Source organism: Enhydra lutris, unplaced genomic scaffold (assembly GCF_002288905.1).
Source record: "Enhydra lutris kenyoni isolate GAN:26980312 unplaced genomic scaffold, ASM228890v2 scaffoldscaffold1, whole genome shotgun sequence".
Taxonomy (NCBI): Eukaryota; Metazoa; Chordata; class Mammalia; order Carnivora; family Mustelidae; genus Enhydra; species Enhydra lutris.
In genome coordinates, this window is record NW_019154085.1 from 55,050,934 (window position 1) to 55,072,720 (window position 21,787).

Consider the following 21,787-nt stretch of genomic DNA (forward strand, 5'->3'; position numbering starts at 1 on the left):
CTACTGGATGAAGCATCAAAGTTGATCTAAACCAGTCCCTCAGGTTAGAGAGAAGTCTGAGAAGGGAAGTGACTTGCTCAAGGTCATAGCTACCCCCAAGGTGCCCTGACCGTCACCCAGAATTATTTCTGCCACATGACATCACCCCTGTTCTTTTCCCTTTCATGCTGATTTCACTCCAACAGCTGCCTGCTCAAAATAGCCCATTGTTAAACTGAGGAATGTTGATCCAGAGTCCAGTAGCTTTGATGGATATAAGGCGACCTCAGAAACCACAGCCTCAGCTGGCTGAGGCCTTTGGGGTAGAGGTGGTGAGTGTGACTGAAATCTTCTAAATTAGCAGTCAGGCAATTTTGACTGAATGTCAGGGTTGTCTACTCTAGAAAGAACAAAACACAAAAGTAAACTTTTTATATAACTATACCCTGTTATCAGGGAGAAGTCAAGAAGCCCCAATATATCAAACATCTCCTAGAAAAGAATATAATTCTGGAGGAAGCTCCTCAGTGGGATGCCCTATTCCCCCTTCTGATCCTCCCAAAGATAGCAGAGCTCAGAGAGTGAAGGCCCCTGAAGGCTTACCTCCAGGCACTAGTTGAATTGCAAATTGGACTTGAGAAATATTCTCCACGACCTTCTGTTCAAACCTTAGAAGACTGAGACTTGACCCACATAGTACATTTTGATGGTTTCGGAATAAAATGAAAAATTCATAAAAATGAGAGAATGTTATCATTTCCCCAATCTTATGATTTGAAACCTTCCTTATGGGACAGACTACATTCAAATCAGGTTAGTGGCTGAGCATTCAGCACTCACAAGCCAAAAAGGCAAAACACATCACTCCCTGAGTCTCTTGATAACTGACGAGCCCTTGACAGATCTGAACTAAAGGTTTGCCTGAGAAAAGGTCAGTGTACCCAGTCAAAATGTGTGTGTTTGCATTGTGGATACTCTCAAGTCCTCACATGGGTTTTTGCTATGGACCCTACACAGTATTTTTATATCCATTATCACATCAAATCTTCACACTCTGTGAGGAAAGCATTGTAATCTTCACCCTAAAAGTAAAGAAACTGAGGGTGTGCACAGTTACATGGCTTACTTGTGGTCACGCAGCCAGTGTCAGAAAGGAATCAAAACTCAGTCCCTTCTCATCTTTCTCAAGTCTAGAGAAAGTCCAGAAAGCTGTTCCACCAAAGTAGTTTCAGCCACGTGCTGGTCAGCTTGACTTCACGTCAGAGCCTCCATTAACTAGGTCGGTACCTGGATTGGCCGCCATGATGTAAGTCCAGGTTTCCCCCAAACGGAACAGATCAGCTTAGTTTTTAGAAATAGCACGGAGTCTGTGGGCTCTAACACCTGACTTGTGAAATGGATGAACATCTAGAATAAAAATATGACTTCTTGACCTCAAAAAAGATTACAAACCCAGGAATAGTTTGCGTTTAAATGAGACTTCACCTGAGCTGCAACTCCTCCCCTCACTACAGCAGAAAGCAGGGTTTCCAAGAGGCAAATAGGAAGAAAGGAAATTTGCTTTTAGTTGGTCAGTGGAGGATCATTTGAAATTCTTTTCACCACCTGTAGTAACCTAGATGACTGTCAGTATATAAAAAGGGTGCAGGCGTTAATGTGGAAAGCCCTTCTGGTCCGATGCACTGCGCCTTTAAACAAAGCTAGCTAGCTACTAGACACCTGGAAACTTGTTTGCCCTGCTGAGTTGTGCAAGAAACCAGGTACATATAAATGTTAGCGTGGCCCGACTTCTCAGCCACCCAAAGCAAGGCACACTCTGTAACTTTGTATTTCCAGTCTCTCTCAGCTCCTTCTGTGCCCCTTTTCCCCATCCTTTGATGCTGCCTCTTTTTCCAGGCACCAGTGTGACCTGTACAATATAATCTCCCACAGAGTCCTCTTCAGTGGGTTCTTTAAATGCATCCGAAATACATGTCTGCCAATAATTGGCAGATTTCCTGCTTATTTCCTGGGATTCTGGCATCTAGTGGAATCCTTCATGACCCCACCCATTTGGATTTCTAACTTTAAAACTAAGGCACCATGATGGGATGGGGAGAATGGAAGCTCAGATATTTGGTTAATGGAGGTGCCTCTCCCCAAATCTCAAATCTCTGAGAGCTCTTCCAATCTCTAATTTCAAACTGGCTAATATGACAACACTTCTTGGAACTTCCTTCTAAAAGAGACCAAAAATCTACTGATTTATTATTATAGGAGAAGATTCTCGGCGTTAGCCTACAAGGTTGACTCCCCGATGTATTCTCGTTTATAACTAGATTTTCTAATATCAACCAAATTTTAACAGTAAAGCAATTCTCAGGACTTCACAGAGAGGCGTGTTGGTTCAGACGGATCTGGCAGAATTTGTGCAGCTGACCCTTTCTTTTTAGAACTGGTTTATTTTTCTTAGCACTGAATGGTGTAAGGAGTATTTAAGTGTAAAATGTGCATTTTCCATCCATTTGCATTATAAAATTAGAGATGAGGAAGTCATAGGGAGTCACTGATGTCTTTCTCAAGCTATTAAACTCCTCTTAGCTTTCTTTACTTATTCTCTCCCAACATATAGTTCACGATGGAACTTTTACCCATATTATACCAGTATCCTCAAAATCCTCTACCATTTTCCTTTCTATGTCATTTGCTCTGATGACCCCTAGACTTGGATTAATTTACCAATCTTCTTTTATCTCCTCCTAAACTAAGGCTGACAGACCCTGGTGGAGTAAATCACACCAGCATTTTGACTAAAATTTTCAGATCTCCTAATTCAGGAAAGCACTCAGTGCCCCTCAGAAATCCTTTCATAAGTAGTTGGCCAGTACTCCCTCCCATTATTCATAGTGTCAGTTCCAAATACTCTCTATTCTTCTCAAAGCCCTACCCTATCACATTAACAAACAACCTTTCCTCCAACATGAGCTACAAATTCTTTCAACTTCTCTGTGCATAAACTCATCTGTATACATTACCACCTTTTTTCTTCCTATCTCAAAGAAAAATATCTCTTTTTCCACCATTAATCTTTTGATTTAAGCTCCATTCCATTTCCATTTTTTTATCCACCCATTTAATACACATCTGCCAAATATTAATTATGTGTAACTATGCTAGAAGCATTGTAGTAAGCAGGAAATTCTGGATGCAGAAAATAAGAAATAAAATCAATAAATTAATGCTATGGCCTCCAGAACCATGAAAGAATATGTTTCTGTTTTTTTAAGCTATGAACTTGGTTACAGCAGCCAGAAGAAACTAATATAATTTGGTTTCAAAGAGTGGGTTGCTGCTGTCACAAACACCTAAAAATGTGGAAGGATTATTCAAGTAATATCGAAAGAATTGAATAATAGATAAAAGCAGGGAAAATTTTGAGAAGCACAACAGGCCAACCTTGGATTGCCTTGAAGAAATTGTTGGTAGAAACATACATATTAAAGATGCTACAGGTGAGAGCTTGGAAGGAAGTGAGAAGTACAGAAAAGAAAGCTTCTGTCCTCTTTAAGAATACACATACCGACTTGAACAGAATGTTGGTAAAAAATATAACCATTCTAAGTGCATCTTGTGAGGGTTCAGAAGTAAATGTAGACTACAATACTGGGAACAGGAGTGACAATGACCCTCACAAGATAGTGGCAGAAACTTTGTCTAAATTGTGTCCAATAGCTGTGTGGAAGCAGAAATTGTAAGCCATGAACTTAGATAGTTAACTGAAGAGAATTCCAAGTCAGATGTTGAGGGTGTGAACTGGTATTTCTTTTCTTTCATAGTAAAATGTGAGAAGAAAGAGATAAATTGAGAAAGAAACTGATAAGCAGATTTTTTTTTTTTAATTTGTTACAGCAGCCACAGGAAACTAATACAGCCCTTAGGGATATCTCGCATTATTTAGAAATGCCAATTCGTTGATCTCTAATGTAGAATCAGATCAGTTTGAGTTGCCTACTAGTTGATGTTAACACTGGGTACCTGATTACTAGATCAGGGTATCTGGTAAAAATGTATCATTTTGATTTTATATCACTTGAAGATTTGGGACATGCTCCTATTAGCCCTCAAATATATTTTTTTTAAAGATTATCTACCAATGTTAAGTAAAATTAAGTCCACTTTGTCTTAGAGCTCAGATTCCCAAACTGGCCTATCACAACTTGTGGGTCGTCTAATTGTTTGTAGAACTTTACTTACATTGTTTGTTTGTTCTTTAAGACACGGATTCTCAGGGACTATTCAGAACTGCTGGATAGAATTTCTGGGGCTAGTGATTGGCTATGTATGTTTTCATAAGGCTTTGTAGGTTAGTATCATAACCATCCACTTTAGGGAACCATTGAAAGTACAGACCAAAGCTGGATTTGCCTATCTTTTCTTAAGTATCTGCTGTGTGTCAGATAAATAGTAGGTGAGTTTTACAAAATATTTGCACTTAATCTCACAATAAATCCATTCTTCATCTCTGCTTGGATGTTCTTAATCTCGGGCAAATTCAGGTTCAAAGGAGTTACACAATTTATCTAAGCCAGTAATTAGGGGATCTGGTATTTGACCACATACTTATCTGATTCCAAAACCCATGCTCTTAGTACAGAAAAATCAGGATAGTGCAGTGGAATGACAACAATTTGTTCACATTTCCATATATATCCTTTCTAGGTGAATCATATTGGATAAGCCATCTAACTTCTCCAGCTTCAGTTTGCTCTATTTAGAGAAGAGGGTAAAAATATGGATCTCAGACAGTTGTTATAGTTATCTACATGATAATACTTTATTAAGTACTATTGATAAATGGTGAGTGCATGGAAATATGGTTTTACTATGGTTTTTGCTCTCATCTATTTCTTTTTTAGGGACTAAGCAAAGTGTAGCTATGTCGTCTGGCAGAAGTGCCTGCTCCCACAAAATGCTACATCTGCTACCGGCTTCTTTTATTCTTGAGAACTTAAGGCTTCCTGAATAGCTATTTCTGGAGCCAGGCTGGACAGAGTCTGAGTCTCAACTCTGCCATTTACTAACAGTATAATCATGAATTGCCTTGCCATGATTTTAATTATTCATCCATAAAAAAGGGAAGAGATGTTGTTGGTTTAAATTGAAATAATACAGCATGCTTATAATATTTATTTATGGTCATTATAATTTAATTATGACATTATAACAGTAGTTGTGTTAGAGGATGGCAAATACTCTTCGTGAGGTTCCACTCGGCACCCTCCTATGAAGAGTAACAGGCAGGGGTTGGAAGAATGCCAGCAGTGAGGCAGTACACATTGCAGGGTGTGGGGAAAAAAAAAAAAAAAACCCAAGACCAATTACAACCCACCTGAATACCAACTCCCACTGTAGCCTTATCCTCCTCTCTATCCCAGGACTTATTTCAACTGTGGTTACTCTGTAGCACAGAGAGTCTCAGCAAGTAACCCCTAAATAGATAGAGAAGATGAAGAGTTTAATTATATATCTCCATATACATCCATAAATACACTCACATGCAAGGTGGGAGAAAAAATATTTCCTTTGGCATTTGGCAGGAGGCCCTTTGGAAGGGCAATCAGAAACTACTTGGTAACATTAAATAAGTCAGAGTGTTCTCTTGTGGTATATGGTCTAAGGAGGATAGCACTAGCTACCATTTGGTGAATTCCTATGCCAGGAACTGTGCTAGACATTTCATGTGTGTTCTCACTAGACTGTAAAGCTCTGTTGAATAAGAAACTTTACCTAATTTTAAAGATGTAGAAGCAGAGATACAGAGTGATTAAGTATGGTATCAATGGATAAAGACCTGGGAAATATTGGGGGTGAGATTCAAAATAGTGTCTAACCACCTGCAAAGCCTATGTCCTTCCTGTCCACGACAGCGAGTTTTCGCTACAGGGACTTCTCACGTCGTATCTTGCATTGCTAGTCCTTTCACAGCAACTACTGTTACTGGCTATTCTTACTCTGCTGTCTATTTTGTTTATAACCCTCCCCAAGAAAAACATATGATAAAATCATCACTGATATATATAGTAGATGTTGGATGGATGAATGAATAAACAGACAAACAGATAAACAGAACATGTGAGTGTATGTATATCTATATACAATTGCCCTCTGTGACTTGTAAAACCATCTCATTAGTTTTAAAATGAGTCCTGCTTGTGTCCTGGCCCAGGTGTGCAGAGCAGCTCGTTCACAATAACCTCCCAACCACCAGTGTCATCATGTGCTTTGTGGATGAAGTGTGGTCCACTCTCCTGAGGTCTGTTCACAGTGTCCTTAATCGCTCTCCTCCACATCTCATCAAGGAGATTCTGCTGGTGGATGACTTCAGCACCAAAGGTAGGAAAACCACTCCTGAAAAATTGGAAGTTTGATATGAGGCAATAGCAGTTTGGGTGGATGGCAAAAATATCAAATCATTGTTTCATGTGGTGCTTTGAAGGCATAAAGCCAAGCATCTATGGCATATAGAAAGTGAATTCTATCTTCAGTTAGCTGTCTCAGACTTCCCTTCCACAGTGCCTTCTCTGCCATGTAGAAATGATTTTCTAACTATAGCTCCTTGGAGCACTTTGAAATCCCAGAGACCAGAAGATACTCAACGGTTTTATGAAATCTAATAAGCTAGTACCCTCACAATTAATAGGATGCCTTTCCCAGTGGTAATAACAAGTCAGAGTTAGACTCTATGGAAAACAAAGAAATGGAAGGCCGATGGTTTCTTCCTCAATAGCAAAGCAAGTTATGTGTTAAGTGTTGAGAAGACAAATTACCAAAAGAACCAAAGAGATGAGGCTTCAACAGAGTGCAAAGGCAGAAACGGTCTGGAAGAAGTGAAGAATCTCCTCTTGGGGTCCTCACATAATTTGTGTATGTAAATGGTCCATTTCCACCTGAGGTCCCATAGCCACCACATTACAAATTCCCAAAATGCAACGCACTTTAGAAAATTTTAGAAAATAGCAAAGAGAGGACAGCCCCAATAGAACAACTCAGTTCTGTTCATGACCAAAATGGCATGAGCCAGTTTCATCAGCCTCAGAATTCCTACCATAATCACCCTGAGGTCCATTAGCACTAAAATGCCTTAAAAACAAACAAACAAACAAACAAACAAAAAACTAGTTGAAAATCTTGAGAAAGGGCCTTGAAAGCATAAACAGAAATAGTATCCATTCACCAAGCAAATAACAGTCTTTTTATGAATGACAGATCCAAGGACCTGAAGAACCATTTGGAGAGATCTAGAGCTTACATGGTTTTCAGGGTCCTCTTTAAGGAAAAAAAAAAAAAAAAAAAAAAAATCCCACAAAGTCAGTAGGAAAGTGAGCAGCAGAAGTACTTCTGGAAACCTTTCCTACCTGGGATATCTGTCAATAGCTTAATTACACATAGAAGTGACTGCAAGTCATGTAAATACATCCCATAAAACCCCAACAACATTCCTTTAGATGGATTCCTCCTTGGCCACCCAAAAAACAAAAGAGGTATGGCTCAGATGGCATCATAGTAGGGAAGTGACAGTGCCCTTAACCAATTGCAGCTGTAATATCTTTCTTTCACAAATTTTCCAGTTTGTATACAATGTTTAGCCTCTGGTCTGGGTCTTGGAAGGGGTCTTTGTAAGCCAGGAATTTTGTACAGAAACCTGAGTTTCATTTATCTCAGGGCAAATTTGCCCCTGTCCTGACAAATATTTAGAAAAGATGAGCCCTCCTATGCATCACTTGGCAACACTAAAAAGAAGGATTTGGAATTTGAGAAACAGATAGCTTGGACTATTGAATACAGAAAAAAATTCACCCAAGAAAATGACATCAGAAAATAAAATCATGCTCCGAGGAGTAAAATTTACTGACTACAGTAAACATGGTTTCTGGAATTTGATGTTGAGAAGCCACTGCTCGTATTATCCCGATCTTGTTACTTAACATGTGTCCTTGTCTGTTCTTACTGTGATATAGACTACCTAAAAGGTAATTTGGATAAATACATGTCTCAGTTTCCAAAAGTTCGGATTCTTCGTCTCAAAGAGAGACATGGCTTAATAAGAGCCAGGCTGGCGGGAGCACAGAATGCAACAGGTAAAAAGGTGCCAATTCTTCTTTGTTTTACTTATATTTTCGTTTTAGTTTATTTGCTTTCAAATATATAGCAAACTTGAAATAATACTTCAGTGAACACCCACATGGCCATCATCATGCCACTAATTTTAACTTTCTGCACCATGTGCTTCATCACACACATACACAAACCTGTGTTTATACATACACAGTTTTGTCTTCAACTTTTGAATTCACAGACATCATGACACTACAGCTCTCTGTACCTTAGTAGGCATCTCTGCAAAATATAGACATTCTCTTAGATAAGCACACTTCCCTATCTAAATATCATCTGGTTTATACTCTTTCAGACCTCCTCATTGCTCCTAAAATGTTTTGTATAGCTACTTCTCTCTTTTGAAATTTGAGATCTTATTAAGTTTCATGCACCACATTTAGTTGTTTAGTCTTCCCAGCTCCTCAGTCTAGCGTAGACAACACACTACTTCCTGTTGACGTGTTTTTAAAGAGTCCAGGCCATTTGTTTTGTCCATGGGACCACATTCTGAAATTCTCTCATTGTTTCCTGATGTTACATTCAGGATAAATGTTTTTGGCATGAATAGTTCGTAATATTCTATTATGTAGGTGGTAGGAATTACATATTGCTTAATGGCTTCAAATCATTGACACATGATGTCAGGTTGTCCCACTGTGGATGATAGTAATTTTGAACATTTGGTTAAAATATTGACAACCAGATTTTTCTTATGGGGTAGGAAGTATTTGTAATGTGATACTTTGATCCATATGAATACTTTTTTTCTTATATTTTACTCAATGGTTTTGTACCCATTGATGATAATTACTTGAATCAATTATTACACCGAAGGCTGTCCATTTCTCTGTCCTTCCCTCCCTCTTTTTATTCCTCCCTTCCTCTCTCTCTCTCTCTCTCTCTCTCTCTTTCCTCTTCCCCTCTTATGCTCCCATCAGCAGGCATTTATGCTTTAAAAAATTCTATGTGTATATTATTAACTTCCTTTCTTCTGTCTATTCTTCCCTCTTTCCTTCCTTCATTTATCTATTTATTTACTTATTGTACTCAGATTGTCCCAAATTGGACCACTTGGAGCCCCTTCAAGCTTATGCTTTTTTGACCTCATCTCATTGTTATTTGTGGATTTAGAATTGTTTACTTTTCTCTTCCTTGACCTATGTGCATGTCTGCTCTTCTAATAGTGCTGTCTTCCCAAAGAGCAATATAATCTTCTTCTCTTCACTTCTTTTTAGTGTGTGGGTGTTGATGAGTGAATGGGAGGAGCCAAATCTCTTCTGCCCATGAGTACTCTAAAAAAAACATTAAACATATTGATTTATTTTCACAGCCTTCTGTGGAAAGACCTATTCCCTGTAATAATAGCTGAACTTATGTACCAGGTTCCATTCTAAATACTTTCTACAGTAATTGATTTCATCCTCACAATAACTCTAGGAGCTAGGTACAATAATTTTCCTCATTTTACAGATGAAGATATGGAAGCACAGAGAGGTTATGACTTGCCTAAGTTCTCCCAGCTAGTAAGTGCTACAGCAGGATTGGAACCCAGAAAACTTAGCTCCAAATCTGCACTCTTATCTGCTACATTTTCGTACCTCTAGACATCTAGCCACTCTTGCTCTAAGCTATGGCATTACTGATCTCACCAGCTTGAATTTAAGCATGTTCTTTTTTTTTTTTTTAAGATTTTATTTATTTATTTGAAAGAGAGAAAGAACATGAGATGGGGGAGAGGCAGATGGAGAAGGAGCTCCTCACTGAGCAAGCGGCCTGATGTGGGGCTCCATCCCAGGACCGTGGGATCATGACCTGAGCCAAAAGGCAGATGCTACTGACTGAACCACCCAGGTGCCCTGCATTTAAAAGCATGTTTTAATGATAAATTATCTGCTCATCTAGTTATACTTCCTTATAACTAGACCCCAAATTTTGAACTTTTCTTATCCCATTGGTTTGCTAACAAATTTTTTTGGCCTGTAATGGAAATCTAAAATAAACTACAAATACATCACACCAAAATTGACATTGCGGTGATAACTAAGATTCTTAATGATAGACCGCATTTGAAACATTAAGTAAAAATCCATGTTTGATTTCTTTTGGGAATAATTACACGCAAATGATACAAAAATAGGATAGTAAGGAAATAGTCCAAGTGGGGAAGTTTGGGGCTAAGATCTGGTTGAAGAACCTTCCCAGGCAAGTGGAAAAAGAAGTACAAAGTCCTGGTGGAGAAATATATTCTGTGTATTAAAGTTAAGGAAAGCTTATTATAGCTGATGAGTGCTGAGCCTGGAGAGAGTGACAGGAGATTCATCTGTGGGGCAAGGCAAAGGTGGGCTTTTGTAAAGCTTTGAGTCATTCAAGGAGTGTAGGCATTATTCTTGGTATCATATGAAACCAATGAAGTACATTAAAGAGGAGGATAAAATTGTTTGGCTTAATTTAGACAATGGGTATTAGGGAGAGGAGAGAGGAAGGAGGGAGACCAATTAAGAGGTTATCATAGCAGCACCTGGATGACTCAAGTCAGTTGAGTGTCCACTTCTAGCCTCGACTCAGGTTGTGATCTCATGGGTGGTGGGATTGAGCCCCACAGCTGGCTCTGCACTCAGAGGAGAGTCTTCTTGAAGATTCTCTCTCCCTCTGCGCTCCCATTACTCATTCTCTCTCTCTCTCAAATAAATTTAAAAATCTTAAAGAGGAAAAAAGGAGGCTATTATAGTTGTCCAAGCACAAGGGAGGTAGAAGTACAGTGGAAGGAAAAGGTCAGAGTAAAACTATATTGTGGACATGGAGACCACAGGACTTGTCATCAGATAAGATATGAAGAGAGTAATAATGAAAGGAGTCCCCCAAAAAAACCCCCCAGAAAACAAAACAAAACCCTAGAATTGGCATCTGAGCAACTTGGTGGGCTGTAGGGCCATAACCAGAGGAACAGATTTGGGATTACAGTTGAGTTCTGATTTTGTCCATGTAAATTTGAGATGAAAATGAGACATCCATGTAGAGAAAGCTGACAAGCGCAGAACCAAAAATGTACTGCTTATAAAAACCTTCTCTGTGCCTGCCTGGAGCACAGAGCATGCTGGCGATGATCTCCAGAAGAGTCCAAACTGTTAGACAACACGGGAGTCCTCTTCAGATGGGCTGCATGAACTCGCTCAAAGCAGTTGCCTAATCGGCCTGCTCAAGTACTTGAGTTTATACAGCCAGTAAATAATTTCTTTGAATTTAGAAAATCCAAATGTAAAAATATAAACTTGGCTCTCAGTCAGTCATTAGCACGCTTGAACACATTAGCTCAGTTTTTGTTGGGTAACTCTCAAACTATTTGGACCATGACCCATGTTAAGAAATAAATCTTACATCACAACCCAGTGCATATATATGTTACCCATATAACTACAGTAGACATTTCATGAAATAACATGTGTAGCAGGTTCTAATACCTTCTTTTCTATTTTATTTGTTTCTTAGAGTCTGACAAAGCTCACCATATTGTTGCAATCACTTGCTAATGGGTCACAACTCTAGTTTAGAGAGTCCAGCTAGGTGCATCTTAAATGCTTGCCACTGTCTAGTGAAGAGTTGCTTCTCAAACTATCAGAGAAGAACTTTTTTTCTTTCTAATTTCCAAATTTTGTGGACCCACCCCTTTGTAAATTATAATAAAGATAAACTACCTAAGAGAGAAATAGAAAAAATAAAGCTATAATCACAATTATATATGCATACATCTATACTATATGTGTATAGATATATGCATAATTTATTATGTATAACATATACATGTATGTATATATAACATAGATAAAATACATAACATAAAAAATGACATAACATAAATACACAACATAAATAATGACATATAAGTTATATACATACACATATATAAAACAGAGAATAAATTAACAAATTCCAGCAACCTGCTGGAATTTTAAAGCATTCATTTTCAATTTCTGTTCCTGTGTCTGATGGCAGGGTCTGTGGCCCACACTTTGAGTAGCATTGGTGGGACACCAATCCCTGAATTTGGAAAGAAGCTGAAAAGTGTGTTCTGTTGGGATTAGTAACAGCCTTGTCGAAGGATACATCCAAAAGCCCTAAAGTGTACCTGACTCCTGTGGGAAATTCAAGGGGATTCAGAAGTCTGTACCAGTTTTGGCTGAGGAAATAATTCAAGGACCATTCGGGGACTGGCCCTAAGTGGGGCTGGCCAGCCTGTTCGTTCTCCCAGACTCTCCCTGGGCATTCCGCAGCCATCACAAGTAAAGCACAGGCAGGAGACATTGTGGGCCTGAAAAGTCTCTGTAATCAGAGATCAGCAAAGATACCAGAGCAGAAATTTTCTCTAGACCTCCTCAGCCAAACAAAGAGATGAGAGACAGAATTTGAATTCAAAATCTGACAGGCCCTGACAGCTATTGTTTCCTAAAGGATTTTTCCTTTAGGATTCAGAGAAAAGGGAGGGGAAGCCACAGGCAAGGATGAGATCAAAGATCCAAGGACCTACAGAAACTAGCCAGATGGCCCCATTTTGGTCCCAGGGTTTTATTAAACTCTCCAAAAGTATGTAATATGAAATAATAAGGGCAAAACAGTGACTCTCTGACCACTAGCAATGTTCACTACATGTTCAGTTTCCAGTGTATGACAGGTTCTTCATCTGGATATGATTCAGGCAAAAAGATCAGTTTCAATCAGTCATTTCCTGAGATGAAGGAGACACAAAGTTCAAGTAGGACTTAAAAATCTGAACAGCAGTCCAGGGTCAGTGGGTCTCTAGGGAAAGTGTCCTGCAGGAAGCCAACAGGAGTAAAAAGAGATGCAGTAATTGAGGTACAAAGTGAACAAGCCGAGCATTCAGATCTCATGTGAGTATTGAACAAAAGAGCAAGTTATTGCCCTGCCAAGATGAGTCTCCATGGGCAGGTTTAACAGTACACTCTGGAGAGTCAAAGTAGAGATCAGATTCTCATTTCCTTTATAACAAGGGCATTTGGCAAAATACATGACATTGCTGTGAGCATTCCAAAGAATCAGTTGGCTAACTTTAAGTATGTGAACTAAAATGACATCTGACTCCTGGACAGCCCTGAGGTCTCCTGAAAAGTGATAGTCCTTCAGTAAATTTCTACAACTTGTTTCTGTTGCAAGTAAAACAGATGGTTTCCTTAGCATCACTTATAAATTATTATGTAAAATTAAACAGCCAGCCAGGCCCACATCCCTCAAAGAACCCTAAACACAACATGCCAACACTAATTGGTGCTGGCAACAATATCCCAAGCTGGTTGGCTCAGTAGAAATGGGGGGCCTGTACTCAACAAGGAACCAAAGCTTTCTGGCCCGTTGTGCATCTCTAGATTGGTCAAAAAGTAAATAAATAAATAAGTTACAATCAAACCCATCTGCAAACAATCCAGCCTCACTTTTTTCTACTCAGGAAACAGAAAAGCCTGTCACGTGGTCATCAAGATAGGATTCTTTGGGGCTCTAGCTTAAACACTCATTGAAAAAACAGTAATAACATTAGCTATTTATAAGGAATTTAGGTATTAGATAGATCTTAGAACTATCCCCATAAGGTAAATCTCAGAGTGATTAAGTAATTATCCAGTGTGGCTAAGGAAAGCAGAGCTCTGTGGCTTCGATCCTATGTTCATTTCACCATGACACTTGGGGTTAGGAAGAGTGTATGAAATGTCCACAGACCATACCCACTACAAGTAGAAGTCCTAGCCAGAGTCAGCTACATAGACAGCTCCCTGGTCTAGTTCCGGAGATCTTATTTTAAGTGAAAGTGTCTGAAAGTGGAGCAATGACATTCATGCATGGGAGGATTCTTTTCTCACCCAAAATAAAACAGTATAAAATTCCAGTCTATGTTTTGGGCAGAAGCTGCTTCCTTTGGGTTCTGGCAACAAGTGAATGAAAATCTATATGGGAATCTGGGCCAGGTGGGAAGTGAAAGTAGGTTTGGGTACCCATCCTGCTGCCACCAGGGATTTAGAAAGTCGTTCTAGGCATCTTTGACCCTACCAGCTTATTCTGGGGATAGGGACTGGTAGTCTGTAGAGACTGCTCTTTGGTTTGAATGGACCAAGAGTTGAAGTAGTGAGAAAAGAAGGTTATCTTCTGCATATGCTATTCATAGCCAAGTGGGACCTTAAGCAGGCCACGCTTGCATACCCAACATACCTAGATAACCCCTGTGAACTTTCCCACACAGGGAGAGGGCTGTGCAAAATAACACCCTTAGTTGATTATGAGCCATAATCAACTAACCCATAATCTCTGAAAATAGGACTCCACCAGCATGATAGGGGTTGTAACCATTGTCTCCAAAAATTGGGGGTAAGAGAAGAGGGGCTTTAATCTAGCACAGCCTGGTTATGCCTGGAGACTTCTCAAGGACATTCCTCAGCAAGACCTTGGCTAAGGTCAGTTTCTTTACCCTCATGCAAAAATACCATTGTTGATCAGTTAATAAGATATGGAACCACTAATTAAGAGGTAGTTTATAGTTTTTAGTGGCTAACTTTAAGCTTTCCCATTCTCATAGCCCTGCCTCTTTATGACCATTTTTTTTTCTTTCTTTTTTTAGGAACACAGGCAATGGAATAAACTATGTGTTTTCTAATAGCAAACTGCCACTTTACTGAGCAAACTTGAAAAAAGTGCTTAAGTTCTTTGTTTCTATTAAATGGGAATAAAACTCAGACCTACATCTCATTTCTTAAATGGAAAGACAAATTAGATTTATACTTCCGGTTTGTTGTGTGGATTAAACAAGACAACCATGAAGAATGTTTAGGACAGTGTCTGGCACAGAGTAAGCACTTAATAGAAGGTAACTGATGTTGATATAGGTTTGTCAAGAGCTGAGGGGAGCAGCCAGGTGTCAGAGTGGTCGATTCAAACAATAAAGCCAAAAGGAAAGTAACACTCAAATCTTTATTTCCTCCACTAATATAACTAGGAAGTATAAGAATTGAAACAGAAGAAAGTTCTGACTCCCTGAGTGTTCCATGTTTCCCTGTATAGAAACGGGCTGGTGGATTGGGCAGATGTGAGAATCATCTCACTGCCTAAGGAGCCCAGAACAAAAGGCTCCTCCTATATACATTACAGCCTGGGCCTACAGTGGGAAAAGGAGAGGACTTGGAGTGGGAAAGTACTGAATGTTGAGGCAGGTGGAGGAAAATGTCTTGGAGACCTCCTGACCTACAGGCAGTAAGACAGAGATCTTGGCCTAAAGGAGGCCTCCAATGGAGGAACCTGAGCTAGGAATGAAGCTATGCTGAGAGCATGTCCTCTTGACTGCAGGTCCCTTCACAGGCTGTGGTGTACTGGCTGCAGGCCATGTCTGGTGTGAGAGGACAGCCTCCACACATGAGGACTTGCCGGGAAAGCCTTTGTAATTTGGCTATGGTTGGGCCTGAAAAAGCACATCTAGGATTTTGGTCATAACCCAAATTCCTCAGGTTATTATTAATCTTCACACACGCACACACACACCCCACTTGTGTAAAATCATTTGGAACAATGTAGATGCTACAGAGAGAGTGTTACCTCACACAACTAATAGGAAAAAGAATTTTTAATACTTGTTTTTCGGACTCCAAGTTTTTTTTTTTTCTTTTTCTTTCTTTTTTTCCTCTCTCCTGCAAGCTTTTGATTTTTTATTGTGGTAAAATAAACATAAAATCTTAATTATTTCTTCAGTGCACAGTCCAGTACTCTGAAGTATATTCACACAGTGGTGCAACCAATCTCCAGAACACTTTTCCTCTTGCAAAATTAAAACTCTGTACCCATTAAACTATTCCGTATTCTCCCTCCTTATCCCTGTAACCCTTTTTACACTACCTTCTAGCTTTGCTGATTCTTCCTCTTTTGTTTTCACCCCTGTTATGCAGAATGATTTCTCCTTTTTGTCATTCCTAAAGCCCACCTTGGAATACCAAACTCTGCCTGGTCCACAGGCCCCCATTCCAGGTTAATGGGACCCACCCTCCTTAGAAAAGACAAAGCAGCCAACTTTACTACTAAGGATTCCCTTCAGAGTCTTGGCTATCCATTCTAAGTGGCTTATCAAGTTTTCACAAGCGAAAATGATGCTTGCCCTAAGGACTTCTAGAAACAAAATTCATTTTATTTCACTATAGAATGAAATTCTAGGGACCAGGAATTCAGTAAGAAGACTATTACCCTTATAATCACCTTTCTGGAGCAATCCCCAAGACCTTTGAACATGAAGTACACACACTCAGTAAATCTGCATTTTCAAAAATTTTTTTTTTCCTGCCTCTCTAGGTGATGTGTTGACATTCTTAGATTCTCACGTGGAATGTAATGTTGGTTGGTTGGAACCTCTTCTGGAAAGAGTTTATTTAAGTAGAAAGAAAGTAGCCTGTCCAGTAATTGAAGTCATCAATGATAAGGATATGAGGTAATACTGTCATATTCTACAAGATACTTCTAAGTTATCTTTAACTAACAACAGCAAAAAGTACTGGTCATATTCCTAAAATGCACATTTTTGGAAATCTAAGAAATATACAGTTCATCCATTTAAATAAATGAAAATACATAATAGATATCTTGGGATCAGAGAAAGTCAATCCAGTAGTTTATTTAGTCATCAAAATACTTAACTCTTAATAGCAATAAATCCTAATATTCATTGTCCAGTTCTTTCCTTTTCCTAGTCAGCTGTACCTGAACCCAGAAAATATCTACCTTCCTTAAGATTAGTTCATCTTTTTGTGGGAAATATACATTTGTTCCTAAATTGTTTTTTCCCCTCAAAAATAGTCAGAACATTATTAAAAGTTAAGTGTAAGTTAAAAACTAACAATCCAGCCAGTTAGTCACTAATATGACTTGCACTCATAAATTTGCTTGAAATGTTATTAAAAAGTTTGTGATAATCTAAAATCATTTGTGTAAGCACTTGTTCCATTCATTTGAACAAGACATGGTATCAGGTTGATTAAGTATATGTGATGATCTCAGGGAGCACTTTTGTTTTTTTGTTTTTCTGTGTTAGTTACATGACAGTAGACAACTTTCAAAGAGGTATCTTTGTGTGGCCCATGAACTTTGGTTGGAGAACAATTCCTCCAGACATTGTTGCAAAAAACAGAATTAAAGAAACAGATATAATAAGGTAAGTATGTGAAATTTAAGATTAGAAAGCAATCATGTATCTTTTTATAAAGGTGTAGGAAGTTATTCCACAAAACAAGTATTTCCTGTCATTCTGTAGACCATCAAGAATTACAACTTTAACCAATAGATGATCAAAAGTGAGCAAAGTTTTCCTAAGGTATTACTTTCCCACTACCAAAACTCATTTTTTGTATGGTCAATTGCACCTTATTCACCCTGAACCCAGAGAAATTCACTAATACTATTCCTGTTCTCTGGGGTTTACAACCTAAGAAATACATACTAATTGAATATGCTGCATAAATGCTATATAAACACACATAATGTTAAAGCCAACATGAGTAAAAATTAGAAGAGTAAGTAATAGTAGTAAAAATATTGTAATAATAGCTACTGTCAGGATTTTCTTTTCAATTCTAATCTTACCCTGTCCATGGGAGGGGTGCCAAATTCTGTGAATGAATTGAGAAATAGATACAGAAGGAAGATATGAATTAAAAGTGAGGCTTTATTGCTGGAGAAGCTGAATTGAAGAACACAGCTTAGACCTGAAGCCAAAGTGAGAACTTCTGAACACTTCCCCCAGAGTATAGACCTGTAGAACAAGCATGCAGCCAGCCTCAGGCAGAACAGCAGGAATCCCAAAGCCTTCCCCCTTGGAGAGAGAAGTTCAGCAAAGTGCCAAGAGAAAGCCTCTGGCCGCAGTGGATTGTAGCACTATTTCTCAGAATTTAACCCTCAATAAAGCATGCCTCATTCCTTGCTAGGTGTGATCCCTTCAGAATTGTTATTCCTAGTGAGTCAGGTAGGAGTACTATCCTTGACTAAACACTGTGCATTTAACCCTCTCTGTTACCCTAGGAGAGAGATGGTAGTATTGCCGTTTTAGAGATGAGGAAATTGACCCTAAAAGAGGTAATTTTCCCAGGGATATACAGTTAGTAAAAGAACAAATTGGGATTCAAACCCATATCTGCCTGAATTTAACACATTTAATCTGATCCCACATCTAAAGAACCTCTGCCAGGGCGCCTGGGTGACGCAGTGGGTTAAAGCCTCTGCCTTCTGCTCAGGTCATGATCCCAGGGTCCTGGGATCAAGGCCCATGTTGGGCTCTCTGCTCAGCAGGGAGCCTGCTTCCCTTCTTCTCTCTCTACCTGCTTCTCTGCCTACTTGTGATCTCTGTCTGTCAAGTAAATAAACAAAATCTTAAAAAAATAAAAATAAAATAAAGAACCTCTGCCTTTTTCAGATTCCCGTTTTGAGGGTCAGTGTAGTGATTGAGTTCAGATTATATACCACGTAACATTAGGAAGAGAATGCATTCTGGATGGACTAGAAAGGACATTTGGGCATTCACACAGAATATGTGCATAAATTGTAGGGGAGGGGAAGTAGATGTGGGGCAGAAATTATCTTACATTGCGTTGTACCCTAAACCCAAGACAGGCTCTCCACACAAACCTTTCAACTGGGTCAGTGGCAGCCACCATGGGAAGTGATTACTGCCTTGTCCAGCTGCTGATTCAAGTGTAGCTTCTATCTCCCATAATCTATAATAGTCGTGAAGGCTCTGGAATCTGACTCTTTGGATTTAAATCTCAATTCTACTTCTTCCTAATGGTGTGAGCTTTAAAAAGTCTTTTAACCTCTCTGAATCTCATTTCATCATATTTTGCATTAAGACTAAAAAAAAAGGAGCTACCTCTATCATCTAAGAATTAAATCCGATTTATATGACATGCTTTAAAAAGTGTTTGCCACCTAATAAGCTGTCAGCAAACTCTGTCTACAGTTGAGGCAGTAGAGTGGAGTGAGAGATCATAGAGTCAAACCAGACCACCTAAACTAAACCCCTGATGTACATCATAGTAATCTGTGACCTTGGGAAATTACTAACCATATCTGTGTTGTAGTTTCTTTTTTTTTTTTTTTAAGATTTTTATTTATTTATTTGACAGATAGATCACAAGCAGGCAGAGAGACAGGCAGAGAGAGAGGAGGAAGCAGGCTCCCAACAAAGCAGAGATCCCGATGCGGGGCTCGATCCCAGGACCCTGGGATCATGACCTGAGCCGAAGGCAGAGGCTTTAACCCACTGAGCCACCCAGGTGCCCCTCTGTGTTGTAGTTTCTTAATGGTACATACTTGTAGGATTTTCATAAAGTCTGAGATAGTACATATATAATACAACAGTGCCTGGTACTCCCTTTGCACTGTTAAATAAGCATTGTTAAAAATAACCTATCTGGAGAGTTTGTGTCAGAGAGTAAAGGGCAAATAAGAATCCTACTTCCAAGCCCCATCTTTCCTGACCCTAATCAAGCTCTGCCACCATGAACCAGGGAATGATGACTTCAGGGCTATTTGTGACTCCATTCCAAGACCTCCCCATGCTTGGTAGCTATTTTGAAATATCTCTTAATGCCATCACAATTGCACAGGGGACCCACTTGAAAAGTGAATTCCCATGACATGCAAGCTTAAAAACACAAACATTTCTTTTTGTAGGTGCCCCGTCATGGCAGGTGGATTGTTTTCTATTGATAAAAATTACTTTTTTGAACTTGGAACATATGACCCTGGGCTTGATGTCTGGGGTGGAGAAAATATGGAGCTCTCCTTCAAGGTATTACCAAGTGGTCCTCAAATTCTCTCTACAATTAAGACTTTATCATTTGGTTTCATTTTACTAATATAATTAGATATGGGAGTGCCTCAGGGAGGAAATTCCACTGAAATTTTTGGGCCTCTAGATTAATGTTTTAATATCACAGGTTAAATTTGGATGAATCAATGGCTCTCATGAAATTTATTAGAATTCCCTAGTATTTTATAACACTGTTTCTACATGTGACTATGGGGGAAATAATTGTCTGCCATTCTGTATAAGTGCTGTGGGATTCATACTTCATACAAAATATCTCCAGGAATGTTTTTCTAGTATATTGGAAGTAACGAAATCATTGAGTAACGGGTCACGTTAGCGCAAGTGACAGAAGTACAAAAAGTGCCTTTAGAGCAGGCCATCAACAGGCAATGGTGCAGCAACTTTGGACATCTCAGACAGGTCTGGGTATTTATAATCATTGATCAACAGCTAAGCGAGTCTTGGCAACAGCCAAAGTAAAGAGAATCCAAAAGGCAACTGCTTTCCTAAGGAATGGGGTGATATATTGTAAAAAGGGTATTACTTTGAGCTCATTTTCAAGTTGTGCTCCATATGGGTCATCCCAAGATGAGAAGGGAAAGTTGAAAACATGGAAATATATACTCCTTTCCTTAATCCAACCAAAAGAGGAATCCATATTCCATGTTTTATACTTTGGGATTCAGTGAGAATTTCTTCATAAAATAAGAAGTACACTACAGGGTAGGGAAAAATATATATATATTTTACGAATCCTAAAATGGTCCACAGCAATGTACAAAACTAAATAAATCTGTTGAGTTTAACTTGAAACTATTGGACAAAACTACTTCAAACTGGGGGGAGGAGGGAGTGGTCACCAGGTGGTTCTTTGTTGTTGTTAACTAACGCCCATGATTTGGGGACATCATTTGATAATTGATGTTTATTATCAAACTGTTTCAGGTGTGGATGTGTGGTGGTGAAATTGAAATCATTCCCTGCTCCCGAGTGGGCCACATATTCAGAAATGACAATCCATACTCCTTCCCCAAAGACCGGATGAAGACAGTAGAGCGGAACTTGGTGCGGGTTGCTGAGGTCTGGCTCGATGAATACAAGGAGCTATTCTATGGCCATGGGGACCACCTCATAGACCAAGGGTTAGATGTTGGAAACCTCACCGAGCAACGGGAACTTCGAAAGAAACTAAAATGCAAAAGTTTCAAATGGTACTTGGAGAATGTTTTTCCTGATTTGAAGGCTCCCATTGTGAGGGCTAAGGGTGTGGTAAGTTCAAGCAGAAATTAAATTCTGACTCCATAAAAATAAAGTTTTTTTTTTTAAGATTTTATTTATTTATTCAACAGACAGAGATCACAAGTAGGCAGAGAAGCAGGCAGAGAGAGAGAGAGAGGAGGAAGCAGGCTCCCCTCTAAGCAGAGAGAGCCCCATGTGGGCTCAATCCCAGGACTCTGGGATCATGACCTGAGCTGAAGGCAGAGGCTTTAACCCACTGAGCCACCCAGGCGCCCCCATAAAAATAAAGTTTAAAAGCTCTTGAAAATGTGTGGAAAAGAATAAAGATTTACATTACAAGTAAATACCAAGTATGAGTGCAGATGAGAGAGCACTGTTAAGGGTTAAATATAGGTGAACTTGAGGGAAGCTTTTAGGCAGTCAGGTTCATTGATTACTTCAGCAAATATCTACTGGGTATCAATAAACCAGATAGCATTTCAGAACCGTACTATAGGGTGATGTATAAAGCAGACTTGATTCCTATTTGTGGAGCTTAAAGTTGAGTAGGGAAAACAAGGTACGAGTATGTAATGTTTAAATAAAAAATAGAATGGC

The 21,787-nt window shown here is 39.1% G+C and overlaps 1 protein-coding gene across 1 annotated transcript in view; it reads left to right on the forward strand.

Moving 5' to 3' along the window:
- Nucleotides 1-21,787, forward strand: part of LOC111145652 (polypeptide N-acetylgalactosaminyltransferase 5) — a 41,738-nt gene that overhangs the window by 8,944 nt on the left and 11,007 nt on the right. Inside the window, exons 2-7 of the mRNA XM_022500724.1 lie at nt 6,185-6,351; nt 7,977-8,096; nt 16,444-16,579; nt 17,180-17,299; nt 19,813-19,930; nt 20,897-21,220. Coding sequence (XP_022356432.1) covers nt 6,185-6,351; nt 7,977-8,096; nt 16,444-16,579; nt 17,180-17,299; nt 19,813-19,930; nt 20,897-21,220 — 985 coding nt within the window. The remainder of the gene's footprint in view (nt 1-6,184; nt 6,352-7,976; nt 8,097-16,443; nt 16,580-17,179; nt 17,300-19,812; nt 19,931-20,896; nt 21,221-21,787) is intronic.